At 50.0% G+C, this 25,899-nt stretch overlaps 1 protein-coding gene across 1 annotated transcript; it reads right to left on the minus strand.

The window, feature by feature from the left end:
* Nucleotides 1-788: 788 nt before the first annotated feature.
* LOC134403527 (protein SCO2 homolog, mitochondrial) lies at nucleotides 789-3,554 on the minus strand. Its single transcript, XM_063133785.1, has 2 exons — nucleotides 3,501-3,554; nucleotides 789-1,970 (listed from the first exon to the last, which is right to left on the minus strand). Exon 2 carries the CDS (start codon nucleotides 1,957-1,959, stop codon nucleotides 970-972), a length of 990 nt encoding a protein of 329 aa, XP_062989855.1. The 5' UTR covers nucleotides 1,960-1,970; nucleotides 3,501-3,554; the 3' UTR covers nucleotides 789-969.
* Nucleotides 3,555-25,899: the final 22,345 nt, after the last annotated feature.

Genomic DNA, 25,899 nt, shown 5'->3' on the forward strand with positions numbered 1-25,899 from the left:
GCTGTGAGCCTTGTGAGAGCTGCAGCTTGCAGACGTATGATTCTATTAGAATGTAAGCCTATGCGGCAGGGTTTTGCTATTTTATTGTTTTACTCTGTACAGCACCAGGTACACTGATGGTGCTATATAAATAAATAAATAATAAAAGCAGAAAAAGTGGTCTCTGCCACCCCCACAAATTGAAACGTTCAGTTTCAGAAAACAGATGAGTAGCTCAAACTGCAAATGAGCTTCTTTGCTTGTTCCTTAAGTCAGTTGAGACAGTTTTCCAGAACAGTTTTACAGGGAGATCTGATTCAGCTGGTTTTTGGGAGGGGGGACACACAGAAGAGAATATTCTGAGCTGCAGGCAGCAGTCCCAATTTTTTCAGGTAGAGTAAAATGGCCAGATGTGTGCTTAGCTTAAGTTTTTTTTTTCTAAAAAATTTTTTTCTGGGGGGGGGGGGGCACCCACAACTAGCAGCAGCTTTAAAAGCAACTTGAATCAGTTCCCTAGGGAGGTTGTGGGCTCTCCCACACTAGAGGCCTTCAAGAGGCAGCTGGACAACCCTCTGTCAGGGATGGTTTGGGGTGGATTCCTGCAATGAGCAGGGGGTTGGACTCGGCCTTGGAGGCCCCTTCCAACTCTGCTATGATTCTAGTAGAAATGCGATACCTTTGGTGCAAATTTGGAAAACATTTGGTAACCACATTAGAGCGTGTGTAGGAGACATACCAAAAACGGTTTGCAAGAATATTCTTACCCAAAAATGTATAAGGAAACACAATAAACACAGGCACACCTGGTCTGTAATGCCAATTCAAAGCATAATATTTTTTTCTTTTTGCATCGCCTTCGAAACGCATCATCACAAGAAGTCCTTGAACATAATTGCCCCCCCCTTCGAGAGAGTAGGGCACGTTCAAGTAGAATACAACCCTCAAAGCGCTGCTTGCCCGCACGGAGGCTGCACCCCCCCCCCCCTTGGCTCAGCTAAAGAGGCTCTTGTAGGTTTCCATGTGGCCCCTGATGTTCTGAGCAATCTTGGTGTCAGACTTGCTTCGGTTATAATAGTCCAAGAAGAGTCCGTCTGGGCTGAGCAGGTAGATGATCACTGTGTGATCCACAATGTAGTCGTTGTCCTCGTCTTTGGGCCCGGTGCTGTAGTAGACCCGGTAGGCCCGGCCGGCTTCACGCACCTGTTCCGGGGTGCCGGTCAGCCCCATGAGTCGTGGGTGGAACTCCCGCACATACTTGGCCATGGCCTCCACATCGTCCCGCTCAGGATCAACCGTGATGAAGACGGGCTGAATGCGAGGCAGCCGTGCCTCTTGGTCCAGCAGCTCCACCACGCGGCTCATTTTCTCCAGCTCATCGGGACAGATATCGGGACAGTGGGTGAAGCCGAAATAGAGCAAGACCCAGCTGCCCTTCAAGTCATCTTTGGAACAGGGCTTCCCCGTGTGGTCCACCAGGTGGAAGCTCCCCTGTCCAATGGCCACCTTCTTCAGTTCCTCGATGCGCCTCAGTTGCTCACTCCGCACCTTCTCCGCCCGCAGGTACAACCAACCCGCCAGGACCCCACCCCCAAAGAGAAAGGTGATGGCTAGCCGAGTCCTCAGCTGGAGCCGGGGGCCAGAGCTGGGACTTGGGGAGCCCCCCTGAGAGAAAGGCCTCTGGCCAGTCCCGTGCCCCCCTGTCCTGCTATGGTAGCAAGCCGCTCTCGCTCCAGCAAGGATGCCCTGGGCTGCTGCTGCTGCTGCTGCACGGGCAGGGTCAGAAACGCTGGTGCCGCCCATATCCCAGACATTCAACAGAGGTAGCCGCCAGCTCGTACCACTGGCCAAATATGCCAGCTGGCTACGGCAGGCAGGCTGGAGGCGGTTGCTGGCTTGCTTGCAGTCAAACTGGTCTCTCCCCCAGAGGGTGGTGCATGGTGCCACACGCCGAGGGCTCAGGTTGCGGAAGGACCGAAGCATCCCAGAAAGAGCTGCAAGGAAAAGAACTACGGTGGATCACTATTGCGGAAGGAGAGGTGCAGGTTGGTAAACCCTACTTCTGCAGCAAAACTCAGAAGAGCAGTACTGATCTCTTCCGGCAGGCCTATCCAGTGGAATTTTAGGATGCTTTTAGAATGTTTTTGGGATGTTTTAACAATGTACATTATGTTCTTAATTCAGTTTTATGGATTTTATATTTACTGTTGTTTCCCGCCTCGATCAAAATGGAGAGGCGGGTAAGAACTATTTTTTAAAAATTATTATTATAAATTAATGCCTTTACTACAATCCAAGTATGCAAGCCTTCATGTTACACAGAGCCTTTAGGCTCAGTCTCTCCCTATATATATATTTAAGGGGGAAAGGGTTTTTGAGTGAGGGCATGTTGCGTGGGCCACCCCAATCCTGTGCAGCAGCCCTAGCTACCACCCATTTAATGCAGGCTGCAAGGGCCTTTGGCAGGTACCACATCACACAGCCCCCTGTACAGCCCCTGGCACTCTGCCTGCCAGCCACTTTGTAAACACTGGACACTAGCAGAGGTGAAGTCGTATGTGCACATGCCATGTGAAGCCCCGGGGACGTAGCATTCTGCCAAAGTACTGTGGATGGGGCGGGGAGATGATCACTGCATATAGGGACACGGGACGCTGCCTCATAGCAAGTCACATCCTGGCCCATCCAGGGCAATATTGTTGTTGACACTGACTGGCAGCAGCGGCTCGCCAGGGTTTCTTTCCTAACTCAACTTGGCGATGCTGCTGGTGTTAACCTGGACCTTTCGCCACTGACCTTCCCTTTGTTGCGATCCACAACGTGACCTGAAAGGCTTACAAGGCAGGGGCAAAGCAGGGCAGGGGCTGGAGAGTTGGGTCTGTTTTGGGAGAACTGGGTTCAAGTCCCTGCTTCACGGGGAGCTATGAAACCACACTTTCTTGACCTGAGTCCACCATCACAAATCACAGGGCGGCTGCAGCCTCTCCGTCCAGTCTCAGCCCCTGACTTGACTGCCATCACATTCTCAAACCCACCACCTTTCCCAAATCGATGCCCCCCCCCTCAATCTAGCAGATGACGCCCCCCCTCAGCTGAAATCACAGCCTTGGGTTATCCCTCCCCCCCAGTGCAGACTTCGACACCCCCTCCCCCATTCAAATCTGTCATAGCCCCCCTTCTCTGGGCAGCCCTGAGGCTGGCGGGGGGAGGACAAAACTCCCATTAATGTCTGGAAATGCCCCCCCCAACCCCTTATGAGCTACATCCCCTTTCCCTGGAGACTCTGAGCAGAGAAAGGCATAAAAGGGCAGGCCAAGCTCTGAGACCCCCCCCCCCAAGAAATCAGCCCCCGCCAGGCCCATCCTGGCCCCCCTGCAAATCTGGGGGCCCTCCAGCTCAGCTGACACCCCCCATGACTCACAAAAAAACTGCAAGGCTGCAACCTACTGCAGCCCCCCCCCCCTCGATGCACGTGTCCCCCCCCCCATTCATCCTGCTGCCCCCTCCAGCCACGTGCTGCTTACTTCCGGGTTCTCCCCTCCTCCTGCAGGCGGATTCCTCCTCCGCAGCTTGCCTGGCTCGGCGCATGCGCATTACCCTTGGACGCCTCCTCCTGGGCTCTGACGGTGAGGGGCGGGGCGGAGCGGGGAGGGCTGCGGCTTCACAAAACCGCCAGCAGAGGGCGTGCCAAGACGGCGCGGCGGTCCTTCCATAGAAGAGCGCCGCCTCTCGGCCAGGTGCGTTGAGCTGCAGTTCCCATCATTCCCAACCTGGCGCCCTCCAGGTGTGTTGGAATGGAAACGATGGGCGCTGCAGGCGAACACATCTAAGCACGTAAGAAGAGCCCCACTGGATCAAAACCGAAGCTAAATCAGATCCAGCACTCCGTTCACGCAGAGGCCAACGGGGTGCTGTCGAGTGTCTAAACGGAGCCTTTGCCCTGCAGTGGACGCGAACTGGCGCCGCGTCGGTTATATGTGGCAAAGAGAAGAAGATGCGCATTGGGATTATTATTAGTAGTATTTATTTATTTATATAGCACCATCAATGTACATGGTGCTGACTTGTCCCAACATTTCCTGCGGCCAGAGCGAGGTCAGCACGGCACTTATGCCGTCTGCCCTCGCTCCATCGCTGCTGCGTTGGTTGGGGGCATTCCCCGGGCAGAAGGCGACGACCTCCTGTTGGTTGCCAGAGTCTGGGCAAGGGAGAGCGGTGGGCCGCCGCGCAAGCCAAATGGCTGCCGGAATGCCTGCACTGCCTCCTGCGTCGGGATTGCCCCACAGCAGGTGTTTTTTCCCCCTAAAGTGGGGGGCAAACTGATGTCGTCAAGGCAGCTGCCAGCTTGCCCCAATAGGAAGCCCAGAAGTAGGACAAGAGCAACTGGTTTACACAGGCCTCTGATACTGGACATAGCACATAGCCAGTGTGGTGTAGTGGCTAAAGTGTTGGACTGGGAGTCGGGAGATCCGGGTTCTAGTCCCCACTGGGTCCCCACTTATAGTCCCCACTCCCCCACTGGGAGTCAGGAGATCTGGGTTCTAGTCCCCGCTCGGCCATGGAAACTCACTGGGTGACTTTGGGCCAGTCACAGACTCTCAGCCCAGCCTACCTCACAGGGTTGTTGTTGTGAGGATAAAAGGGAAGGGAGGAGGATTACCATATTTCTTCAATTCTAAGACACACTTCCCCCCCCCCCATATAAACATCTCTAAAAATGGGGTGCGTCTTAGAATTGCAGGTGTGTCTTAGGTTTTTCTTTTTTCTTTTGGTGGTACTGAAATTAGTGTGTGTCTTACAATCGATGGTGTCTTACAATTGAAGAAATACGGTATGTACGCCGCCTTGGGTTCCTTGGAGGAAAAAAGGCGGGATATAAATGTAATAATAATTTTCAATGGGGGAGTGGTATATAAATATTATAAATAAATAAATAAATAAATATCTATACTGGCTGCCAGTCTGCTATCCAGCTAAGCCTGAGGTGTTTGTATTTGTTCTGCTTTGATTGCAGCAGACCCTGAGTGCAGGGCTAACCCAGAAGCAAGGCAACGAAGCTGCCAAACTTTCAAGCACGCAGGATTCAGTCCAGTTGGGTCCAGGCAAGGCAGGAGTGGGCATGATAGCAGGCAATGGCTGAAGTACAGGCAAGCAGTCAGATTAAGTGGGGGTCAGGCTAAGGCATAAATGGCTAAGACAGCAGGCAGAGGTCAAAACACAGTTAGACAGTCAGATGCATTACCCTGTCCAAAAGCAGGGTTAAGGAGGAGTCCAAGGGTGAGTAGCGCAGAGCACCAACCACAGTTTAAGGTCCTGGAGGTAAGATAGAAGGCACAGGCGCTGGAAGAAAGGTGTTATTTCCAACACCAGCTTAGCAGACAGTGAAAGCTTTTAATACCAAGGCCTGCTGAGCCCCACCCAGGGCTCAGCTGCAGTATATGAGCGCTCTCTGGTCAGAGCCCTACGGATGAGGAATTGTTTTCTCTTGAGGAGTCCTTCATTACAAGCAAGCACTCCTTCTCGTGGGAGCCATACTGGCCTGTTACTTGAGGCAACGATGCTCCTGAGGGGCCAGGGAGTTGCTCAGCTCTGCTTCAGAGGCAGAGTCCCTTCTGCCTGACAGGGATGGATCTGCAGCCGTCTTCCTTGATAACCCAGGCTCCTCCTGGTCTGGTGACAGTGACCGATCTGGGCCGCCCTTGGCTTCTGGGAGCTCTAGCTCTTCCTCTGAGGAGGATTCCTTCAGTGCGGGCATGGCAGTATTTGTATCCAAAGCCCTCGACATCTCAGGACCAGGTGACTTCAAGGAACCCCTCCCTTGATACGAATCATCCAGGCCACTATGATCTTCATGGGAGGCCAAATTGCCCATACAGTGAGCTATGGATTTTCTGTTTGGTGGCCCCGTGGTGGTGGGCCCTGCAGAAGAGTCTCCCTTCTGGGTTATATCTAGCCTCTCAATGCTGGCATGTTTTAGGCATTTTTTGAAAACATATCTGTTTGCTTTCCCCAGCCAAAAGAACTATCTTTTTCCCAATCTCATGATAGTATTGTGAGTGTATGTGTGGCTTTTGTTTGCCATCCTTTTTAAATACTATTGTCTGTCTGTCCGTGTGTGTTTTGTTTCTATATTTTGTTCGTTTTTGTATTCTTTTGAAAGCCTCCTCAAGATTTGTTACAAACCAGAAGTGGCAGATAAGTAGGGTGACCCTATGGAAAGGAGGACCGGGCTCCTGTATCTTTAACAGTTGCATAGAAAAGGGAATTTCAGCAGGTGTCATTTGTATATATGGAGAACCTGGTGAAATTCCCTCTTCATCACAACAGTTAAAGCTGCAGGAGCTGTACTAGAGTGACCAGATTTAAAAGAGGGCAGCTTTAACTGTGGCGATGAAGAGGAAATTTCACCAGGTTCTCCATATATACAAATGACAACTGCTGAAATTCCCTTTTCTATGCAACTGTTAAAGATACAGGGGCCCTGTCCTCCTTTCCATAGGGTCACCCTACCTTAGAGCTCCAGATCAATAGAACACAAACACAGCTGGGCTGGATCAATACCAAAGATCCATCTAGGCCACCACCATCCTGTTCCCCACAGTGGCCACCCAGATGCCTCTGGGAAGCTCCCAAGCAGAGCAGGAGGAAAACAACGCTCCACCACTGCTTGGATCCTGACCCTTCGGCCCCTGTCCTGCGGTGCAAATGGCGTCCCTCCTAGGGGGAAATGGTCACTCACTGGTGAAGGGCATTCGGGCCAAAGGGCATTCGGTGGCTGCAGCCGGTCCCTCCGCCCGATCCCCGGTGCCATGCATAGCTGGCAAGCAGTACGATGCCAGAGGCTGTGGCCCTTTCTACACCCAAGGATTATCCCAGGAAAATTGAGGGATCGTCCCTGCCTGTTCCCGGGATCCCGTGTGTCATTTGGATGCACAGGGATGATCCCGAGACGATCCCTGGAAAAAAGGCAGGTGCAGAAACGGCCTGCGTCGAGACAAAGGAGACACACTCAGAGCTGCATGCTCAGCAGAGAATTTATTATCATCCTAGAAAGAAGGCAGAAGTTGGCCAGAGGGTTGTCAACAGACAGTGCTCATCATGTAGCTTTCCATGCAAGGCGATGAGGTGCCCTTCAGAGCACGGAGCCATAATGGGTGCCGCTTTCAAGAAGGTGGATCAAACTTTGCAGGGCACAAACAGATGTTTCATGCTGTAAGGGAGCTGCAACAACAAAATAATGGAATAAAATCTTCTTGCCCTGAAGAAGGTGACCCGCTGAAAGGAACTGGGCATATCACACCGTACAAGAAAAGTTATTTTCCTTTGTGCATCATTTCCAGGCTCTGTTTACCCTTTGGGGGCAATTTATCTTTTTGGTCTACCTCTTTTCATCTGTGCATCGCAAGAGGGCACAATTATTGCAGGGGGGGAAATACAGATTTCATTTCACGTTGAAAGTTTCCCTGTGAAAAATGGTATCTTTGTACAAACACTATCAACTGAACGAAAGGCCCAAATCAAGGGATGGAGCAGGGGAGTGGGCAGGAGAAAATCCTTCTTGTTTCTGCTCTCGGCCGACAGAGTATAATTTAAAAAGCGATTTTATTTCATGCAGGTTCCCAAAGCAGCAACTGGGAAAAGGGACCTTGCAATGCAGAAAAGGGCAAAGCGATCGGTCCCTTGACGCAGCAGCACCCAAGGATCTGAGGTGTTGCTCCAAAGTGGCTGGATCCATCCTGGTCACGGGATCATCCTTTCAGCTCCTGGATGCTGGGGATGTACCACAGGCCTAATAGGCGGCTTTGTATTTGCACAGGTATGGCAAGGTGTCAGAACAAGGGCGCTGCAGCCATTTCTGGGTATCTGTAAGGCAGAAGAATGAGAGTGGGTGTTAGGGACTAGCAGCATGTGGCAGAGGCCGGGAGACGTAGCAGGGATGTTCTGCAAACAGAATCTTGCTCTTCTACAGACGGCCTAAGTGCACCCGGAGGATCCTTTAACATGCAGCCCGTGCCCCAAATCTGTGAACTAGAACCATGCTCTGAAAAGATCCAAGCCCTTGGCCAAATGGCAACGATAAATGCAAGATAAATTCTGAATACCAACCTCAAAATGCTCTGAGGCTATGGCCCTTTCCACACTTTGAATTTTTCCTGGGATCGTGCCTGTGCATCCTTTTAAAACGCCAAGGCATCAACAACAGGAGTCATAAAACGACATGCCAACCCCACAAAAAAATAAATCCCCCTAAATTTGGCCCCTGGGCTCCTTGCTGGAGCTAAGCAGCTCTGGGCCTGGTCAGTGCCCGGATGGGAGGCGTGGACTCTGGCAATCCCACCCCAGGTACGCTGCTTGAAGTTCCATCGTGGAAGGCAGGTGGGGCACCAGTGTTCTAAATCGAGAATTAATTCTGATCCCAGCAGCCATGGGGAGAAAGACTGAGCCCTTCCCTGTCCCCGACCTGTGGCCTTCCCAGTCTTCCACATCTTATGTATCAGGCTGTGCCCTGAAGGTAAGAGAACTGCACTGGCTGCCTGTTAGCTACTGTTACGGAAAAACTGGAGCCCACACGGAGAAACCGGAGTCCACACCAAAGTTCTTGTCCAAACAGATAGCTTTATTCGCTAGCGAAACAGCAGCCCGGGATGAGTCCACGGGCAGCTGCTCTGGGGACTGGGAGGAGGGGCTTTTTATACACGCCCCTCATGCAGAGGAAACGCCCACACTTTTACACAAAGGAATTGCGTGCGCATCTTGGCAGCATAGCACAACCGGTTCAAACCTGTTCGGTAGGAATGTCTGCCTCGGACTTCAGGCATGCGCAAAGAACACGGCCTTCATTAAGGTCATAACCGGAAATGACAGCCAGTTCCCTCACATTCCCCCCTTTGATACACTCTTAGCGAAGGCACAGAGTGCTATCATTATCCTAGATTGTCATCATTGACAGGGACTGGCCTGTAATCCTGCAAGGCCATTAGATGCACTGCAGTACGTTTATCTGCAATTTGCTCTATCATGTCCTTCAAACTTTGTATAATCATTGGCATAAGACAGGGTAACAGCAAGCATAACATAATTCTTATAACAACAATACTGATCATCTCTTTTAGCCCACCAAACTAATTGAACCATGAGCCTAAGCCCTGGCCTGAAGTGAGCTTGGCCATGGGCGATTAGGAGGTATGACGGTTTGATTTGGTCAATAGGACAAGATAGTTTGGTTCAGCGTGGTAATGGTCTGACACGGGGTTTCTCCGATCTTGGGAGCCCCGGAAGATATTCTTTGGATGCACCACCTTCCAATTAGGGTGTTTGTCAGCATTTACTGACCATGGGGATTGGGGTCAGTGGTCTCATTATACGGCTGGCTGACATTGTATTCTTGGGCTTCCTAAGGCCATTGGTCTCCTAGGTTGGTTCCTCCGCATACATAACAATTAGATACATTCAGAGTCGCAGCGACAGTTTCTGCAAAAGTGACAAAAAGGTTGCGCGCTATCTCTGGCACTTCAAAAGGCTGTTCGACTTCTTTCTAAAGTCTTGGAAGAAGTGCTCTTGTATGGTGTGGCCTGTTTCTACAAACTGGGTGAGCTTCAGATAAATCCGCCCCAGGGGATCTGCTCCCCGTCCATGAATGCGGAGCCCGAATTGGTTCCCAAAAGTGGTCACGAACTGTTGTGGGTTAAAAACGGTAAAATTCACTAAGTTACACTGTTGTGCTTTGCAGTTACTGAGGACTGGCACTTTGGTTAAAGAGGCGTGGATTTTACTAAGGGGGGGTGTTGTTGGATAAGTGGCCCACCATACACAGTTCTAATAAGGACAGCTGTTATCGCAATTGGCTTGTTTGGGGATGGTAGTCTGCATCGGGTCTGTGGAGGGGCATATATATTTGTCTTCGTGCATGTATGTTTTCTCCCAACTGAGATCCCCACACTGATCTGGCCAGTGGGAGATCTTACAAGGGTCTGTGATCACAGAAGCTGGAGAATTTGGGGTTCTAAGGGGTATTTTCTGCAATAGTGTACCTTGCTGGTTAGCATCTCTGACCTCTAGGTGCCATTTAACAGGATTTTCTCTGGGATCAAAACATGTGACTTTGTCATTCAGAGAACATGCTGAGAAAGAAACATTACGGAAAGTGCAAGACGTTTTGGTCTCAGTACACTGCAATTTACTCTGATATATAATAGTCTGTTTGATTTGGTTATGCAGTTTCACTGTTTGTATACAAGAGGAGCAGAGATCAAGTTTTGACTTCTGGGATGATATGCTCAGGGTCAGCAGGAAGAGCAAAATAGGCAAAACATGCTTCGGGCGGTGTCCACCTCTTCTTTCCAGGTTGAGAGGGGATGCAGCGCCCCCAGTTATTTCGCTCCCTCGGTTGCCGGTCCCGAGGAGTCTTCTCCCGTCGCGTCCAGCGGTGAGGGCTGTTTCCTCAGGGTGAGCTTTAGGCCCGCGGCTTTTGTGGCCTGCCATCTCTCGGGTGCGGCTAATTTTGCTCGGCTCCAATGAATCCAACTGGAATTCCCTTGGACCTTTAAAGCAGTAGGCGTAGTTGGTCATCCACTTTGGTCCGTGGGTTTCCAGCAGGGCTTTCATGGAGTGCGAGGCAGTGATTTCTATGTGCTGTCCATAGGTAAGTTTAATGGCTTCAGTTAAGGGCAGGCATGCGGCAGCGATACATCGGAGACATCCTGGCCAACCTCTGCTCACATGATCAGTATTCTTGCTTAGGTATGCTACAGGCCGATTCCACGAACCCACTCTCTGGGTCAGAACGCCCACGGCTGTGCCCTTCTTTTCGTCTACATAGAGGTGGAAGGGCTTGCTGATATCAGGTAGTCCTAGAGCGGGTGGACTGGTAAGGGCTGATTTAAGATTCCGGAGGCTCTCTTTTGCTTTAGATGTCCAGTCTAGGGTCCCGGATTCAGGGACTTTCTGTTTCAAGAGTTCATAGAGGGACTGTGTCAGGGCGGCGTAGTTCAGGATCCAGATCTGGCAGTACCCTGCCATGCCCAGGAAAACTCATAATTCTTTTTGTTCCGGGGCTGGGGTATACAATTGATTGCCTGGGTCCTGCTGGCAGCTAAAAGTTGAGTGTTCTTCTTGATGATAAAGCCCAGATATGTCACTTCTTGTTTGCAGATTTGGGCTTTGGCTTGACTAGCACGGTAACCTGCAGTCTCCAGATGTCTGAGCAGGGCGATGGTGTTCTGGATTCTTAAAAAAAAAAAAGGTAACAAGTCCATGTCTGCAGGGGCTTTTCTTTTGATGCATTTACAAATGAAGCCAGTAAAAACAATTCACTGAGCATTTATATTCCTTGGCTGATCATGGTTCTCAAAAAAGTCTTTCAGTCATTGAAGAGTCTGATCAATGTCCATCTTGTGAGGTCTTTAAACACCTGGTCTTTAAACAGGGACGTCATGATGATTCTTGGCACATCAGGGGTAACAAATCCCATCTTTCTGGGTTCTTGAAAACTTTGAGTTATTGTGCTAATTCCAAGTCTTCTTTTGCATAAGGTGGATTCAAATACTGAGAAATGGGCTAGCTCCAATTATGGCAGCTGTTTGTAGACAAATTAGCCAATTCTTTTGGCAACATCAGGGCTTCTAACAGATCAACTGTTAATTCTCCATGGGTCACTGCTCTATAGGCAGTCACAAATCTTCTTTCTTTCCAAATCTATCCATGTGATATTTTGAATCAGTAAATACAGTCTTTTGCCTGAAACAAGCATCAGGGCTTCTGTGCATGCTACAAGTTCAGCTGCTTGTTGTACAATTGTAGCTGGATCCATCAGTAAACAACTTGAGGTCATCATATAGGTCTGGGCGAGGTTTGGTGCCAAGTTGCAAGACTTCAAGGCATTCATGCTCTGGAACTTCTTTGTAGTTCAGGTATCAACGTGGCAGGATTCAATGGGGCAGCCTTGGGTCCACAAGGAGGTTGATCTCATATCTGGACTGGCAGGCAGGGTTCAGGTGTAAGCTTCTTCTACTGTACTCCACTGGTCTGTGCCACGTTTTTGGCACAGCACACTTGAGGCTGGTATTGCAAACACAGTAATGCAAGCTGGAGTTTTTAATTGCTTTAATCATTTCACAAGTCCATTTTTAAAAAGCAATAGCTGTATTCTTCTTCTGGCTTCTAATTTCAAAGGATACTGATGCAAGAACACAGGGGTGCTTTTAGATTTCAATTGTAGTTGCATTTAGGGCTCAGGCTCAGGGCTCAAAGCATTTCAAAAGTTCTATTAGGCCAAAGTTAGAATATCTCTGCCCCCCCCCCCCAAAAAAAAAGAGCCACTGGGCAATTTTCAGAACACAACGTTCAAAACACACACAAAAATATAGCAATTCAGTATTTCCAATCTTTGTCAGCAGAGGACGCAAGATTGTCCATTCACTAATTTTTTCAAGGCAGGGCTTCTTCACCCCCCTTTTCCTTCTGGTCAAAAACCATGCCACGTACACTAACCTTCAAACACTTTCCTTTTTTTTTTTTCTTTTTCTTTTTCTTCCTCCCCTATGTTTCAACTTCTTATCTTTCTTTACGTCTTGTATTCACATACTTTTACATACTTCTGGCATTTAGCAACATACTTTTTCTTTCTCCCATCTTGGCACAATGGTTGGCAAAACTATTTGTGCTTACAAGGAGCTTTTTAACTCAGGCAGTGAATCTTCAAAGCTATGGAAGACATTTCTTCCGTGAAATGGGGTTCTACATTTCTAATTATCTGAGGTTAGTGAAAGACAAAATACACAAAGTCTTCAAAATCTTTGGACTACTTCCACTGAGAACAAAACTTTTACTGAAACAAAACTGCTTATCTCTAGCTGCTAAGCATAGAGAAGCAAAAAAAAAACCACTAGGGAGGAGGCGAAGGGGGATCCGTAGGAGGGAAACAAAAAAACGTTCTCTTTTCACTTGGGCCGGGTGGAAAACATAAACTGACAATTTTTTTTTTCACTTTAACACAACACCAACTTTTCTGTAGTAGCGGAACTGAACAGTGGGCATTGTTGGTGGGGGCCTCATCTGGGGCACCGTAGGCGAAACATAAGGCGGCGGCAGTTCTTCCTGAGGACAAGGTATGATTGGTTTGTCCTTTGAAGCAGTGTAAGTGAGCTGCTTCAGGCGGTGGAGTTGGATTCTTTTATCTTTCTTCGCCTGGTTCATCATTATTAGGGCTGCCTTTTCAACCATCTTTTTCGCCTATGGTGGGGGGAGCTTAGCCACTTTCAGCCACCCTTCAATGTATGGGATATCTTCTGGAGTCAGAGGCCCCCCTTCTACTATAGCTAAATTATATATTCTGGTAATATAGGATTCAGAAAAGGTGCCTTGTGGCGGCCAGGCCACAAGGGGGCCTTGGCTCGGCCAAGTCCAATGGTACTCATAAGTCATGGTTTGAACATTACACTGCGAAGTATCAAAAACTTGTGCAAAATGCTCTACCATGAGATCTAATGGAGTGGAAGAACCTCCCCCCATCCTAACTTTCTAAATTCACCAGACAGACAGACAAATCAGGTGGGTAGACGGGGAACCAACTGGCTATCGGTAGTGGGGGAGTCAGTTGGTGAAACAATAGGTTCACAATCACACGCTGCCAGCCCACGTTGCCGGAATTTCCAGGCACCAAATGGCACCAGAGGACTGATGGATCCAACGGCCAACTATGGAAATCAGGCTGCCATTCACACACCAATTACACAGACAACACCCTCTTTCCCAAATCCAGCCCAGCAGAGAAACAGAAAACAGAGAAACCTTCCGGCTTCTGAGGGGTTGATCCAGCCCCTCCTTCAGCTCCTGGGAGCCGGCTGAACAGAACAGAAACAGATTACAGAGAGAAACATTCCGGCTTCTGAGGGGTTGATCCAGCCCCTCCTTCAGCTCCTGGGAGCTGGCTGAACAGAACAGAAACAGATTACAGAGAGCTCATTGTTACTTGCCTGTTTGAAGTTCCGGCGCCGGTTAGAAAGGTATCTGTAGCAAAACTTCCACAGAGGTTCAGCTGCGTCCACGCCGCCCCCTCAGGTCGGTCCGTCTCCAGATCACCAGGCATCAGCGAAGCCGAAGGCAAGCTGATGGCGCGCTCCCGATGAGTGTCGGCGGACGCCTGGGGGGGAGCTGCGAGGAGGCAAGCTGGAGTGGGGGAAATCTCCCTGGCAGGCTGTCCAGTACTCCGTGAGGTTTCCTTGTTGAAGGAAGCGGCCCCACGTTGGGCGCCAGGAATGTTACGGAAAAACTGGAGCCCACACGGAGAAACCGGAGTCCACACCAAAGTTCTTGTCCAAACAGATAGCTTTATTCGCTAGCGAAACAGCAGCCCGGGACTACTGAGCCACGTTCAAGGTTCTAGTCTTGAGTATCAGGCCCTAAACCACTCAGGACAAGGCTAGCTAGCAGGCCGCCTTCCCCTATATACGTCCAGCTGCCCATTCAGATCCTCAGAGGAGACCTTGCTGGTCATTCCACAACCGGTGGAAGGTTGCTGTGTGACGTCTACCCAGCGGGGCCTTTGCATTCATGGCCCCGACCCTCGAGGGCAGCTGTGCCATTCAGGAGGCAGAAACGGCTCCTGAAAACGTAGCTCTTTACTTAAGCTTTCCCTGGCTTGGAACTGATGTCAGGCTGCTGCTCCGGTTGACTCTTTTCTATTTTTGCATTTTAAATTGTTTAAGAGCGTCATCACACCGGGGGATGGGGGAAACTCCTTATCATCACTTCTCTGCCCCTGCTTTTGTCTCTCATTACTTCCTCTTTTTGCCCGGAGGGGAAAGAGGAAGTAAACAAAGACCACGTGGCCTGTTCAGGCGCCGTTTGTATCTTGCCGCTTTTTCTTCACACAGCAGGAGATTGCGGCACATTCTGTTTTTTTAAAAGAACGGATTAAAAGGGGTCTGTTTTGTGATGGGAAAACAGGCGGAAGGAGCGGGAGGCACGTGGGTGGTGGACGTCTTCGTCTAAAGGACACACGAACGTCCGTAGCGAGCATGTGATAAAACGCTTGCATGATGAACCTCTAGGTGGTTTCTGTTTGCATATCTTGCTGTACTTGTGTTTGTTTATTTGAGTATTTTCACTGTGGGCCTGTTCTGACAACACACTAGGCCATGGTGAGGCTGCTAACCCTTTTGCAGCAAATGGTTATTGAGTGTGTTTAAACCGTGGTTATGTAGCCACCATGGTTAGGAATGCTTCACACGACAGCTTAAAATGCTTAACCACTGTGGCTGAGCGTGTCGTCTGAAAAGGGTCATTGAATTCTAATGCTTTGGGTGTAAATTGTTTAGCGATCTTGTCATATCAAGCGGTATACAAGTATATTAATGGATTAATGAACCAGGGCTAGAAACTTGCTTTTTTGGGATAGGGAGGGACTTAAATCTGTAAATACTGAAATACTGAATTCTGGTGCAAACGCCACCTTTGCATGGCACAGAGTTCAATGGGCCGTGCCCTGAACCAAGAGGCCACGCAAGCCTCACCTCTCCTCCAAGAACGTGCAAGAAACAGTCTGAAGAAGGAGGAGGAGGAGGAGGAGGAGGAGTGTGAGAGGAGACTGGTGGGCTGCAGATGGTGCAGGCTCTCCCCTGCGCCCAGGCTCATCTAGGTCTCCCTCCCCCAGCCCCAACTGATTTCCCTGCCAGCCAAGAACCACCCTGCGTACTTGTCTCTTGGAGGTTGTCCAGGGAAACGCACTGCCCTTCATTGAGGCAGGTGCTGGGGCTGTCGCTCTTCCAGAGGGATGCAGTGAAGGTGGATCCATCGCTCCATTCCCAGGTCAATTTCTGCAGAGAAAGAAAAAAGAAGCTCTTGTGAGAAAAAGGAAGCTTGAGGAATGGTGCGCACACAGTCACACTCACACAGGGCCGGTGCCAGACTATTTTGCACCCTCGGCAAGGCGTGCTACTAGGGTGCCAACTTCGATTTTTAAGAGCAGATGTTTTGTAGAAAAAGTCAAAAGCACAAGATTTGAAACTGCTAAATTTATTTTAAATTGCAAGAATAAGTAATAATCAGTGTTGGTGTTGAAAACCAATAACTGGTTATGAGCTAACAATGAACTATTATATTTTCCTTTTATTGTGTTTTTTCCTTAAAACAGCTAATTTGTTTAAAACTGTGACCCTTAAAGGTCAGTACGGTGCCCCTCTGAGGTCTGCGCCCTGGGCGGCTGCCCAGTTGGCCTAATGGTAGTGCTGGCCTGCACACACACACACACACACGCGAAGCAGGCAGCTGGGCATCTGTGTCCTGCATGCCTCCCACCCCTCTGGCCTTCTTCACGTGACAAAAAAAGCCCCCATAAATCCAAATGATTTTTGAGACATAGGCCATAGCTAGACAGGGCTTTATCCTGGGGCGAACCCTGGGAACTTCCTGACTGTTAGAGCAGTACGACAATGGAACCAGTTCCCTAGGCAGGTGGTGGGCTCTCCCACACTAGAGGCCTTCAAGAGGCAGCTGGAGAACCCTCTGTCAGGGATGCTTTAGGGTGGATTCCTGCATTGAGCAGGGGGTTGGACTCGATGGCCTTGTAGGCCCCTTCCAACTCTGCTATTCTATGATTCTATGATCGTCCCTGTGCATTCACATGATGCCCAGGGGGTCCTGGGATCAGGGAGGGATGATTCCTCCCTTGCCCCGGGATCTTGCCCTACACTTTAGGTCCATTTTTTCCACGGTCTTGAGCTGATCCCAATACCGTGGAACGTGTGGCCCACCGTCACGGTTTGTCCTGGCTCCTCGTGGTTACTCGTGAGGAGCTAGGACCTACACATGGGGCACAGAGCTCGAGGGTGGGGTGGGGGGTGGGGGATTTTTTTTTTAAAAAAAACACCTTTTGCGCACAAGCGCTCATGCGCTGCTTCCTCTTTTTAAAAAATGGCGGGCGTGACGTCCTCTCCCTCTGAGGTCGTCGCGCACCACATGTAAACAGAGGGGGAGATCTTGTGATAAACATATCGCGAGAACTTCACCCCTCCGTCACGCTAGACCAGTAGGTCTAGCAAAGGCCAGAATCTCAGTGCACGCTGGAGCTCCGTCTCCTGCCCCAGAGGAGGGCTGTGCTCCCAGAATCTCTGGGATGTCAAGGTGGAGGTGGGGTGGCGGTGGTTGCAAGTTATCCGGGATGCAGCAAGAGAATTGGGGTGATACTCTGAGAGGTTCTCATGTTAGGGGAAGAAACCACTTACGAGCAATAGCTACACGTGCACCACAAATCTGGGAGCACGACCCCCCTGCCCTGACCCTGCTCTTCATTTTGGGAACCAGGCTTGAAAACATTTCAAAAAGCCTCTCCCACCCCACCCCACCCCACCCCCATGCAAGAAATGCCCCCTCCTCCAAAAGGGTCCAATGAGCTTTGAGCGTTGCGAATGAGAAGAAAGGCACACAGCAGGGAGAGCGCAAACGAACGAATGAACACCAGTGAGCCAACAGTGCGCTCTGAACAGCACAGTCTGTCGGGATGAAAAGAGCCCAAAGAGGCACTCACGGATCTGCGCAGTGTGGCTTCCAGACCAATCCAGACTTTGCGAGCGCCAGCTTTGTTCAGGTAAGCATAGATCACAGCAGCCTCCCTTGGAGAATGGATGGAAGCCAGCTGAGACCAGTCTGCGAGCTCCTGGCACTTCACCTGCGGAGGAAGAACAGGCCGCGCGTGTCAGTGCCTGATCACCTGCACAGGCCAGGCCGTGTGTCAGTCAAGGAGCCCCAATGGAGCCACAGGGGACTGGTGAGGCTTCTGCACCAATGAGGCAAAGCACTTTCTCCTTGACATCACTGGAGCCCCTGGGCATGATGGGAGCGGCTCAGCCCAGAGTCATGTGCAGTCTGAGAGTTATACTACAATGTTTTATTTATTTATTTATTTATTTAAGGATTTTTTTGCCGCCATTCAGCCAAAAAAGGCTCTCACGGCAGCTTACAAAAGCATTTCTTGATAGTCCCTGCCCACAGGCTTACAATTTAAAAGACATGACACAAAAGGAAAGAGGATTGGGAGGGAGGAGGAGGAGGGGGGAAAGGAAAGGAAATTCAGGCACTACAATCTTAGTTGGAAAGTTCAGCAGTTACAGTTGACAGCAGGAGGGGGGGGGCTCTCAGCTGGAGCTGGACCCAGGCATGGTGGAGAGGTGCCTGGCTGCTGCTTCCTCCCTCACTGGTGGCCTCTCCAGAGACAGTTGGTAGCATGTTAGCCCTTCATTCCTTAGCAGCGCCCAACTGGAAATGCCAATGGTGCTAGTGGAGGCTTTTAAAAAGCCTAAATCGTGGCAGGGGTGGAGAGAGGAGGCTATGGGCTGGAGGTCCCCCACCCCCACCCCGCACTTCAACATCCTTTGCAATGTGGCCAGAGGACACAGCTCTTGGGTCGCGCAGCACAGCTGCTTCAGGGTGGGGCGCGACAACGGCTTTCCACGGTTTGGGCAAGGGAGCTGCCGTGCGCCACCGCTCGTGTGCACAGGTGGGCCTCTGCCAGGGGCTTTGTGCTCCCTCCCCACTGAGAGCAGGCGACGCCTGAGGTGGGAGTCCAAGCTAGAAGGCAGCTCTAGAAGGCTCCTTGAAGACACCAGTGCTGGAAGGAGTGTTTGGCGGAGAGGGACGAACGTCAAGAAGCTGGACGGCCGCCTGCCAGGGATGCTGCAGCTGCACCCTGCAGCGCGGTGCCTGCCTGGAGCAGGGGGCTGGACTAGGTGATCTCTGTGGTCCCTTCCAATTCTATGATTCAATGCCTTTCATCTGTCTCACCTCGCCGCCTTGGTTCTGCACGCTGCCTGGAGATAAGCGCTGGAAAGGGGCTTCATAAGTCACACTGGCTTGTTAACCACCCCTGCGTGGGCCGGTCACGTGCCACCCAATTTACCCTTGCTGGACGCACCTTGTTGTGATGTCTGAACCCAGTGAGGGTGGTTAACAAACCCACTAGCACAGCCTTCCTCAACCTGGGGCGCTCCAGATGTGTTGGACTGCACCTCCCAGAATGCCCCAGCCAGCTGGCTGGGGCATTCTGGGAGTTGTAGTCCAACACATCTGGAGCGCCCCAGGTTGAGGAAGGCTGTGCTAGCAGCTCTAAAACAGGCCAGGGTTTCAGGATTGTTTGTTAACCACCACAGCCAGCCACCCTCGCTAGGTTTGGAGGTCACGACAGCCTGTGCATGTGACTGGCATGCGCATGGGGTGTTCACAATGTGTACCAGCCCTTGTACCTCTCTCTCTCTCTCTGCCCCTTCACCCCTGCCATTGAACAGAAAGAACATTTCCCTTAGCTGAATTTTACCTCTGCATACTCCCATGTCTCGGCATTCGCAACATAATGGTAGCAGAACTCTTTGTAGGGGAACCCGCCGGGACCACACCGCGAGCGAGAGGCCACGGTCTTATTGCCAGCACCTGCGGAAGAGACAAATGTTGTTTGCTCTGGGCCTGTGGGTCACCGCAGCGGTGTACCTGTGCGCTCAGGGCTTCTATGCCCTGGGACCCTCGGCTCTCAGATTGGCACACGGCAGACCGAGAGAGGCTGATGAACAACTTCCTTTTTATTAGGAACAACAGAACAAACATAGCATTTTTGCATCCAAGCATGGCATCCCATCCAGCCTTACACGCCCTCCGCCATGCCCACAGAGGGCGGGTTCGCACGCCGTGCTAAGCCACCCTAGAAGAGAAGCCGCTGGGCGCTGGTTGTTGGAGAGTCCCTTGAGGGTTCCGACTGAAACTTGGAGCAGATTCACCGCCCAGTGACCTCGGAGCAATCACCCTCCACTGGCGGAGAGCTAGCAGGTGTAGGGGTTTAAGCGGTCATCCCCTACCTGGTGACCTCCAGATGTGTTGGACTATGCTTTCATACTGTACTAGCAAAAAAGCCCGTCGTACGACAGGTGTAGAGGAGTAGTCTGGTGAGGAGGTTCGTGGGTCTGGGGCCCTCTGCTAGGCAAAACCTAGAAGTGGCTTGGAGGAGCCCTCTGGACTTCTATCTTGGAACGTCTCTAAACGGCAGTTATTTTTCTTGGAACTTCCATAGAAGGCCCTGTGAGCTCAGAATTTTTAATCATGCAAATAGGAGAGAAGGCAGAGGCAGTGGATTGGCCTACTGGTTGGCGATGTCATTGTGACAACACCAACCAGTAAGCCAATCCACTGCCTCTGCCTTCTCTCCTATTTGCATAAGTGGCTTGGAGGAGGCCTCTGGGCTTTTATATATATAGATGCTTTTATCTGTATGCCGCCCTGAGATCTTAATGATGTAGGGCGGGATACAAATATTTTAAATAAATAAATAATACATACATTTCCCAGCATCCCCCAGCCAGCCAGTTCCTTTGATTTAGAGTCCCTCCTAACACTCACCTTCCACCAAGGGGTTAAAGATCAGGCAGGCCAGCAGGCAGAGTCCAAAGTAGATGCCTTGTCCCATCTTCTGGTCCTTCTGGGAAGACAAGACGTGAGCAACACCTGTCCCAGGGAGAGACAGAAAATTTCCATCAACGTTGAAGCCATGGGGGGGGGAGGGGCATCTCTTTTTGGATTTGTTTTGTGGGAAGGGGAGTGCTTTCTTCCGCCGAGCTCTCCGACCCGGCCGGCGAGGAGGTAGGTGGGTGGCGGCGGCGGCGGCAAGGACGCCTCTTCCTCGTCTCTTCCAGGCAAGCTACACGATCGCTTTGGGGGCGCACTGGGGGCGCATGGAAGCGCCCTCAGTACGACGTGTAGAATCCCTCCAGACTGAAATGGATTCAGATAACCAGTTTCCCCTCCGAGAACATCTGAAGCTGCCCAGCCACCACACGCTCAGGCACTTTGCCCCCAAAGGGGATATTAGTGGTAGGGCGGTAGCTCTCACATACAAGCCCAGCCCACGTGGCTCCTTCTCTGAAACTGGAGGAGGAGAATGACAATAAAAATGACAGCACTGGCCCACAGCAAGCGCGGAGGTAGCTTGAATAGCCCAGCATTGGCAAGGCTAACAGCTAACCCTTACTGTACCTTGCTGAGCTGAGGCTGCCTTGCCAACCCCCTTTTAAAGCCATCCAAATGGGTGGCCATCACTACATCTTGTGGTAGTGAGTTCCACAATTTAACTATGCACTGTGTGAAGAAATCCTTCCTTTTATTTCATAGAATCATAGAATCATAGAATAGCAGAGTTGGAAGGGGCCTACAAGACCATCGAGTCCAACCCCCTGCTCAGTGCAGGAATCCACCCTAAAGCATCCCTGGCAGATGCTTGTCCAGCTGCCTCTTGAAGGCCTCTAGTGTGGGAGAGCCCACAACCTGCCTAGGTCACTGGTTCCATTGTCGCACTGCTCTATGTCCTGAATCTCCCACCAATCAGCTTCATGGTAAAGCTGGCTCTGCCTGCTGGGCACCTCTTTAGAATGGGCACCTCTACCCACCACCTCAGTAGCTTGTTCTTCTCAAAATTTCCTTGAATGAGTTCAAATCCCCAGGGCCCAATGAACTGCATCCAAGAGTAATGAAGGAGCTAGCGGAAGAACTCTCAGAACCTTTGTCTATTATCTTTGCAAAATCATGGAAGACGGGTGAGGTGCCGGACGACTGGAGGAGGGCTAACGTTGTCCCTATCTTCAAAAAGGGCAAAAAGGAGGAACCTGGGAACTACAGACCAGTCAGTCTGACATCCATCCCTGGGAAAATTCTGGAGCAGATTATAAAGAAGTCAATCTGTAAACACCTTGAAACCAATGCAGTGATTACTAGAAGCCAACATGGATTTGTCAGGAACAAATCCTGTCAGACTAATTTGATCTCATTTTTTGATAGGATAACCTCCCTTGTGGACTGTGGGAATGCTGTGGACGTCATATATCTTGACTTCAGCAAAGCTTTTGACAAAGTACCACATGACATTCTGATTAACAAACTAGCTAAAAGTGGGCTAGATGGAACAACTATTAGGTGGATCCACAGTTGGCTACAGAATCGGACTCAAAGAGTGCTTATCGATGGAACCTTCTCAAACTGTGGAGAGGCAATGAGTGGGGTACCGCAGGGCTCAGTCCTGGGCCCAGTGCTCTTCAACATTTTTATTAATGATTTGGACTAGGAGGTGCAGGGAACGCTGATCAAATTTGCAGATGACACAAAGTTGGGTGGTATAGCTAATACCCTGGAAGACGGAAACAAACTTCAAAGTGATCTTGATAGGCTGGAGTGCTGGGCTGAAAACAACAGAATGAAATTTAATAGGGATAAATGCCAAGTTCTACATTTAGGGAATAGAAACCAAATGCACAGTTACAAGATGGGGGACACTTGGCTCAGCAATACTACAAACGAGAAAGATCTTGGAATTGTTGTAGATCACAAGCTGAATATGAGCCAACAGTGCGATATGGCTGCAAGAAAGGCCAATGCTATTTTGGGCTGCATTAATAGAAGTATAGCTTCCAAATCACGTGAGGTACTGGTTCCTCTCTATTCGGCCCTGGTTAGGCCTCATCTAGAGTATTTCATCCAGTTCTGGGCTCCACAATTCAAGAAGGACGCAGACAAGCTGGAGCGTGTTCAGAAGAGGGCAACCAGGATGATCAGAGGTCTAGAAACAAAACCCTATGAAGAGAGACTGAAAGAACTGGGCATGTTTAGCCTGGAGAAGAGAAGATTGAGGGGAGACATGATAGCACTCTTCAAGTACTTAAAAGGTTGTCACACAGAGGAGGGCCAGGATCTCTTCTCGATCCTCCCAGAGTGCAGGACACGGAATAACGGGCTCAAGTTAAAGGAAGCCAGATTCCGGCTGGACATCAGGAAAAACTTCCTGACTGTTAGAGCAGTGCGACGGTGGAATCAGCTACCTAGGGAGGTTGTGGGCTCTCCCACACTAGAGGCCTTCAAGAGGCAGCTGGACAACCATCTGTCAGGGATGCTTTAGGGTGGATTCCTGCATTGAGCAGGGGGTTGGACTCGATGGCCTTGTAGGCCCCTTCCAACTCTGCTATTCTATGATTCTATGATTCTATGAAAAGAACTCATTGCTGGCCTGCTCAGCTCTTCTCTCTGCAGAGCCTGGGTACCTGCTTTCGCCAGTAATATGTACTCACGGATGAACAAGAGGTCGTTTTCTAGGAGGTCTGGAGCCAAAGGTGATCCTGAAGCAGTTTGGTCAAGATGCTGGCCATCTCCGCAGATTTATAGGAAGGGAGGTGATGATGAGGCAAACAAGAATGCATCCATCCTACCACAAAGCAAACAGAGATGCAAGGAAAGACTTGCCCACATTGGCTGGTCTTTTGTAAAGATGACAGATGGTAAATGGCGGCAGTGCCGAGAAGTCACCAACCCATGGAGAAAGGCTGTGGTTTTCCTTGCATGAAAAGGCATGTTGGGCGTGTAGACCGTGTTGAGTGAGGTGGTGATGGTGGAGGAGGAGGAGGAGGAGGAGGCGGAAGAGGAGGCTGTTTCCAGATTCTGGGCCCCTCCAGCACTTTTCCAAGCTGGAGGTCAAAAGGCCTGCTTGAGGGGAACCTCTAAGGAGGTTAGAGGTTCATGGTCAATGGATACAGAAGTACTATTATTGAGGAAATTAGCCAAATGCCATCAGCTTGAATGGGGTAGGACGGCCTGCTTTCTCATGGCTTGCTGCAGAGAGAGACTCTGAGCACCACCACAGCCCCAATATTGCCAAGAGGAACATTTCTGGAAGTCTCGATGGGATTGGATGGAGGAGTACGAGAGGTCTGCCCATGGCTGCTAGACATGATTTTATTTATTTGTTACATTTATATACCGCCCCATAGCTGAAGCTCTCTGGGCGGTTTACAAAAGTTAAAAACAGGGAACATTAAAAAGTATACAAAAATTTCCCAAGGAAGAGGTACGTGTGCCATCTCATGGACTCTCAGGGCTCACGGGCATCGCTAGATTCCCAAAACGCAATGCCTCCCCCATTCTTTGTAGTGCCATCCCAGCCACAACTGTGAAGAGGTAGGTAGCATTAGGATTTCATGGTGCAGCAAATAGCTGCTCGTACACGAAGAACATGCAGAGCTCCAGGCTCAGAGCTAGTGGCTGCTAGTGAAAGCCAACTGGTTGGCCAAGGTACGAAACTGGGTGCTAGTCTACAACAAGGGCAGGCAGTCCGGTGACCTCCAGGACTACAACTCCCATAAACCCCTGCCCATTTGCCCATTCTGGCTGGTGTTGATGGGAGTTGTAAACCAAAACATCTTCAAGGCACCATGTTCCCCACCCTTGGGTCACAGCTAGATGGGGCGAAATTTATTTATTTATTTATTTATTTATTACATTTATATATACCACCCCATAGCCGAAGCTCTCTGGGCGGTTTACAAAAGTTAAAAACAGTGAACATTAAAAAGTATACAAAATTTTAAACCATCGAAAATATAAAAACAACAGTATAAAACAACAGTATCCATTTAAAACACAACAGTTCTGGGGTCCATTAAAAAAAGAAAGAAAAAGGACAATGCAGATATCCTAACTACAATATCCAGTCAGCCTGTCCCGCCCCCAATTATATCCCCTCCCAACCTGCTTTTTGTAACATCTTGTCTGATGAAGAGATCTGGAGATTCTGAACGCTTGCACATTTTTGTGATCCTTGAGTTGGTCGTATAAAGGTATTGTAGTATATGGATTTTGAAAGACCCTTTTTGCAACAGAATTGGAGGTTAAAGATTCGTGCTATTTGTGACTAAGAGCATCTCTAAAGAAGGATCCATATTTGGAAATAAAACAAATTTGTTGTGTTCAACAAAGCTTGTGTGGCGCAGAGCCTCGTGTGGCGCAGAGCGGTAAAGCAGCAGTTTCTGCAGCTGAAACTCTCCCCACGGCCTGAGTTCGATCCCAGCGGAAGCTGGTTTCAGGCAGCCGGCTCGGGTCGACTCAGCCTTCCATCCTCCCGAGGTCGGTAAAATGAGTACCCAGTTAGCTGGGGGAAAGGTAATCACGGCCGGGGAAGGCAACGGCAAACCACCCCGCTATAAGGCCTGCCAAGAAAACGTCAGCGAAAGCAGGAGTCCCTCTAGGAGTCAGCAATGACTCAAGTGCTTTGCACGAGAGGTTCCTTTCCTTCCTTTCTGTGTTCAACAAGCATGCTTTTGTGCACCTGGCGGCATCTTCTTTCCTCTTGTATATTTGGTGCCTTTCTCTCCCCTTTCTTTATTCATTACTGCCAACAGTTTCAGCCTCTTTGTTTCTTAACATTCGGGGAGGTTTGCCTTAACCTCGGCGCATCAGTGGCTCCTTCACGTTGTCCCCGGTCCCCGGGATTGTCCCTGTGCATCCACACTGTATCCCACAGCTTTTGGACCCATTCCGATCCACTTCAGGTTGCCTCTGCCCGATCCCGTACTGCTCCGCATTCGGGCTGATGCAGGTCGAATTGACCTACTTTGGCTTGGATTTGGAGTTCGGACTGACGGGGTGCACAGCCCTAGTTCTGACTTGCCTGCTGTGACCCTGTCCTGCCCAGCTTTGCCTTGCTATTTACTGTTTTACTCTGTACAGCACCATGTACACTGATGGTGCTATATAAATAAATAAATAAATAATAATAATAATAATAATAATAATAATAATAATAATAATAATAATAACATGACTCTGCATGATCTGACGTGACTCTGACCAATCAGTAAGGCCACGGCTGCGTTCCACTTCCCCGGAGCCTCGAGCCAGCACAGGACGCAATCTTTTGGAACCAACCGACAGCCTGAAGGGGAAAGGAGTGTAGGAAAAAGGAAGACAGATGGAAACCTCTTCGCCAGGGGCAATGTCACAGGCAGCAGGATAAATGGTTAGATATTGTTTAATGTCATCTTTAAAACATATTTTGCAGTACCTATGATGAAGGTGTTAATCAAAATTCATCGGGTTTAATACATTAAAGCTGCAGTTGTATACGCAGTTAAC

This window comes from Elgaria multicarinata, chromosome 9 (assembly GCF_023053635.1).
Source record: "Elgaria multicarinata webbii isolate HBS135686 ecotype San Diego chromosome 9, rElgMul1.1.pri, whole genome shotgun sequence".
Taxonomy (NCBI): domain Eukaryota; kingdom Metazoa; phylum Chordata; class Lepidosauria; order Squamata; family Anguidae; genus Elgaria; species Elgaria multicarinata.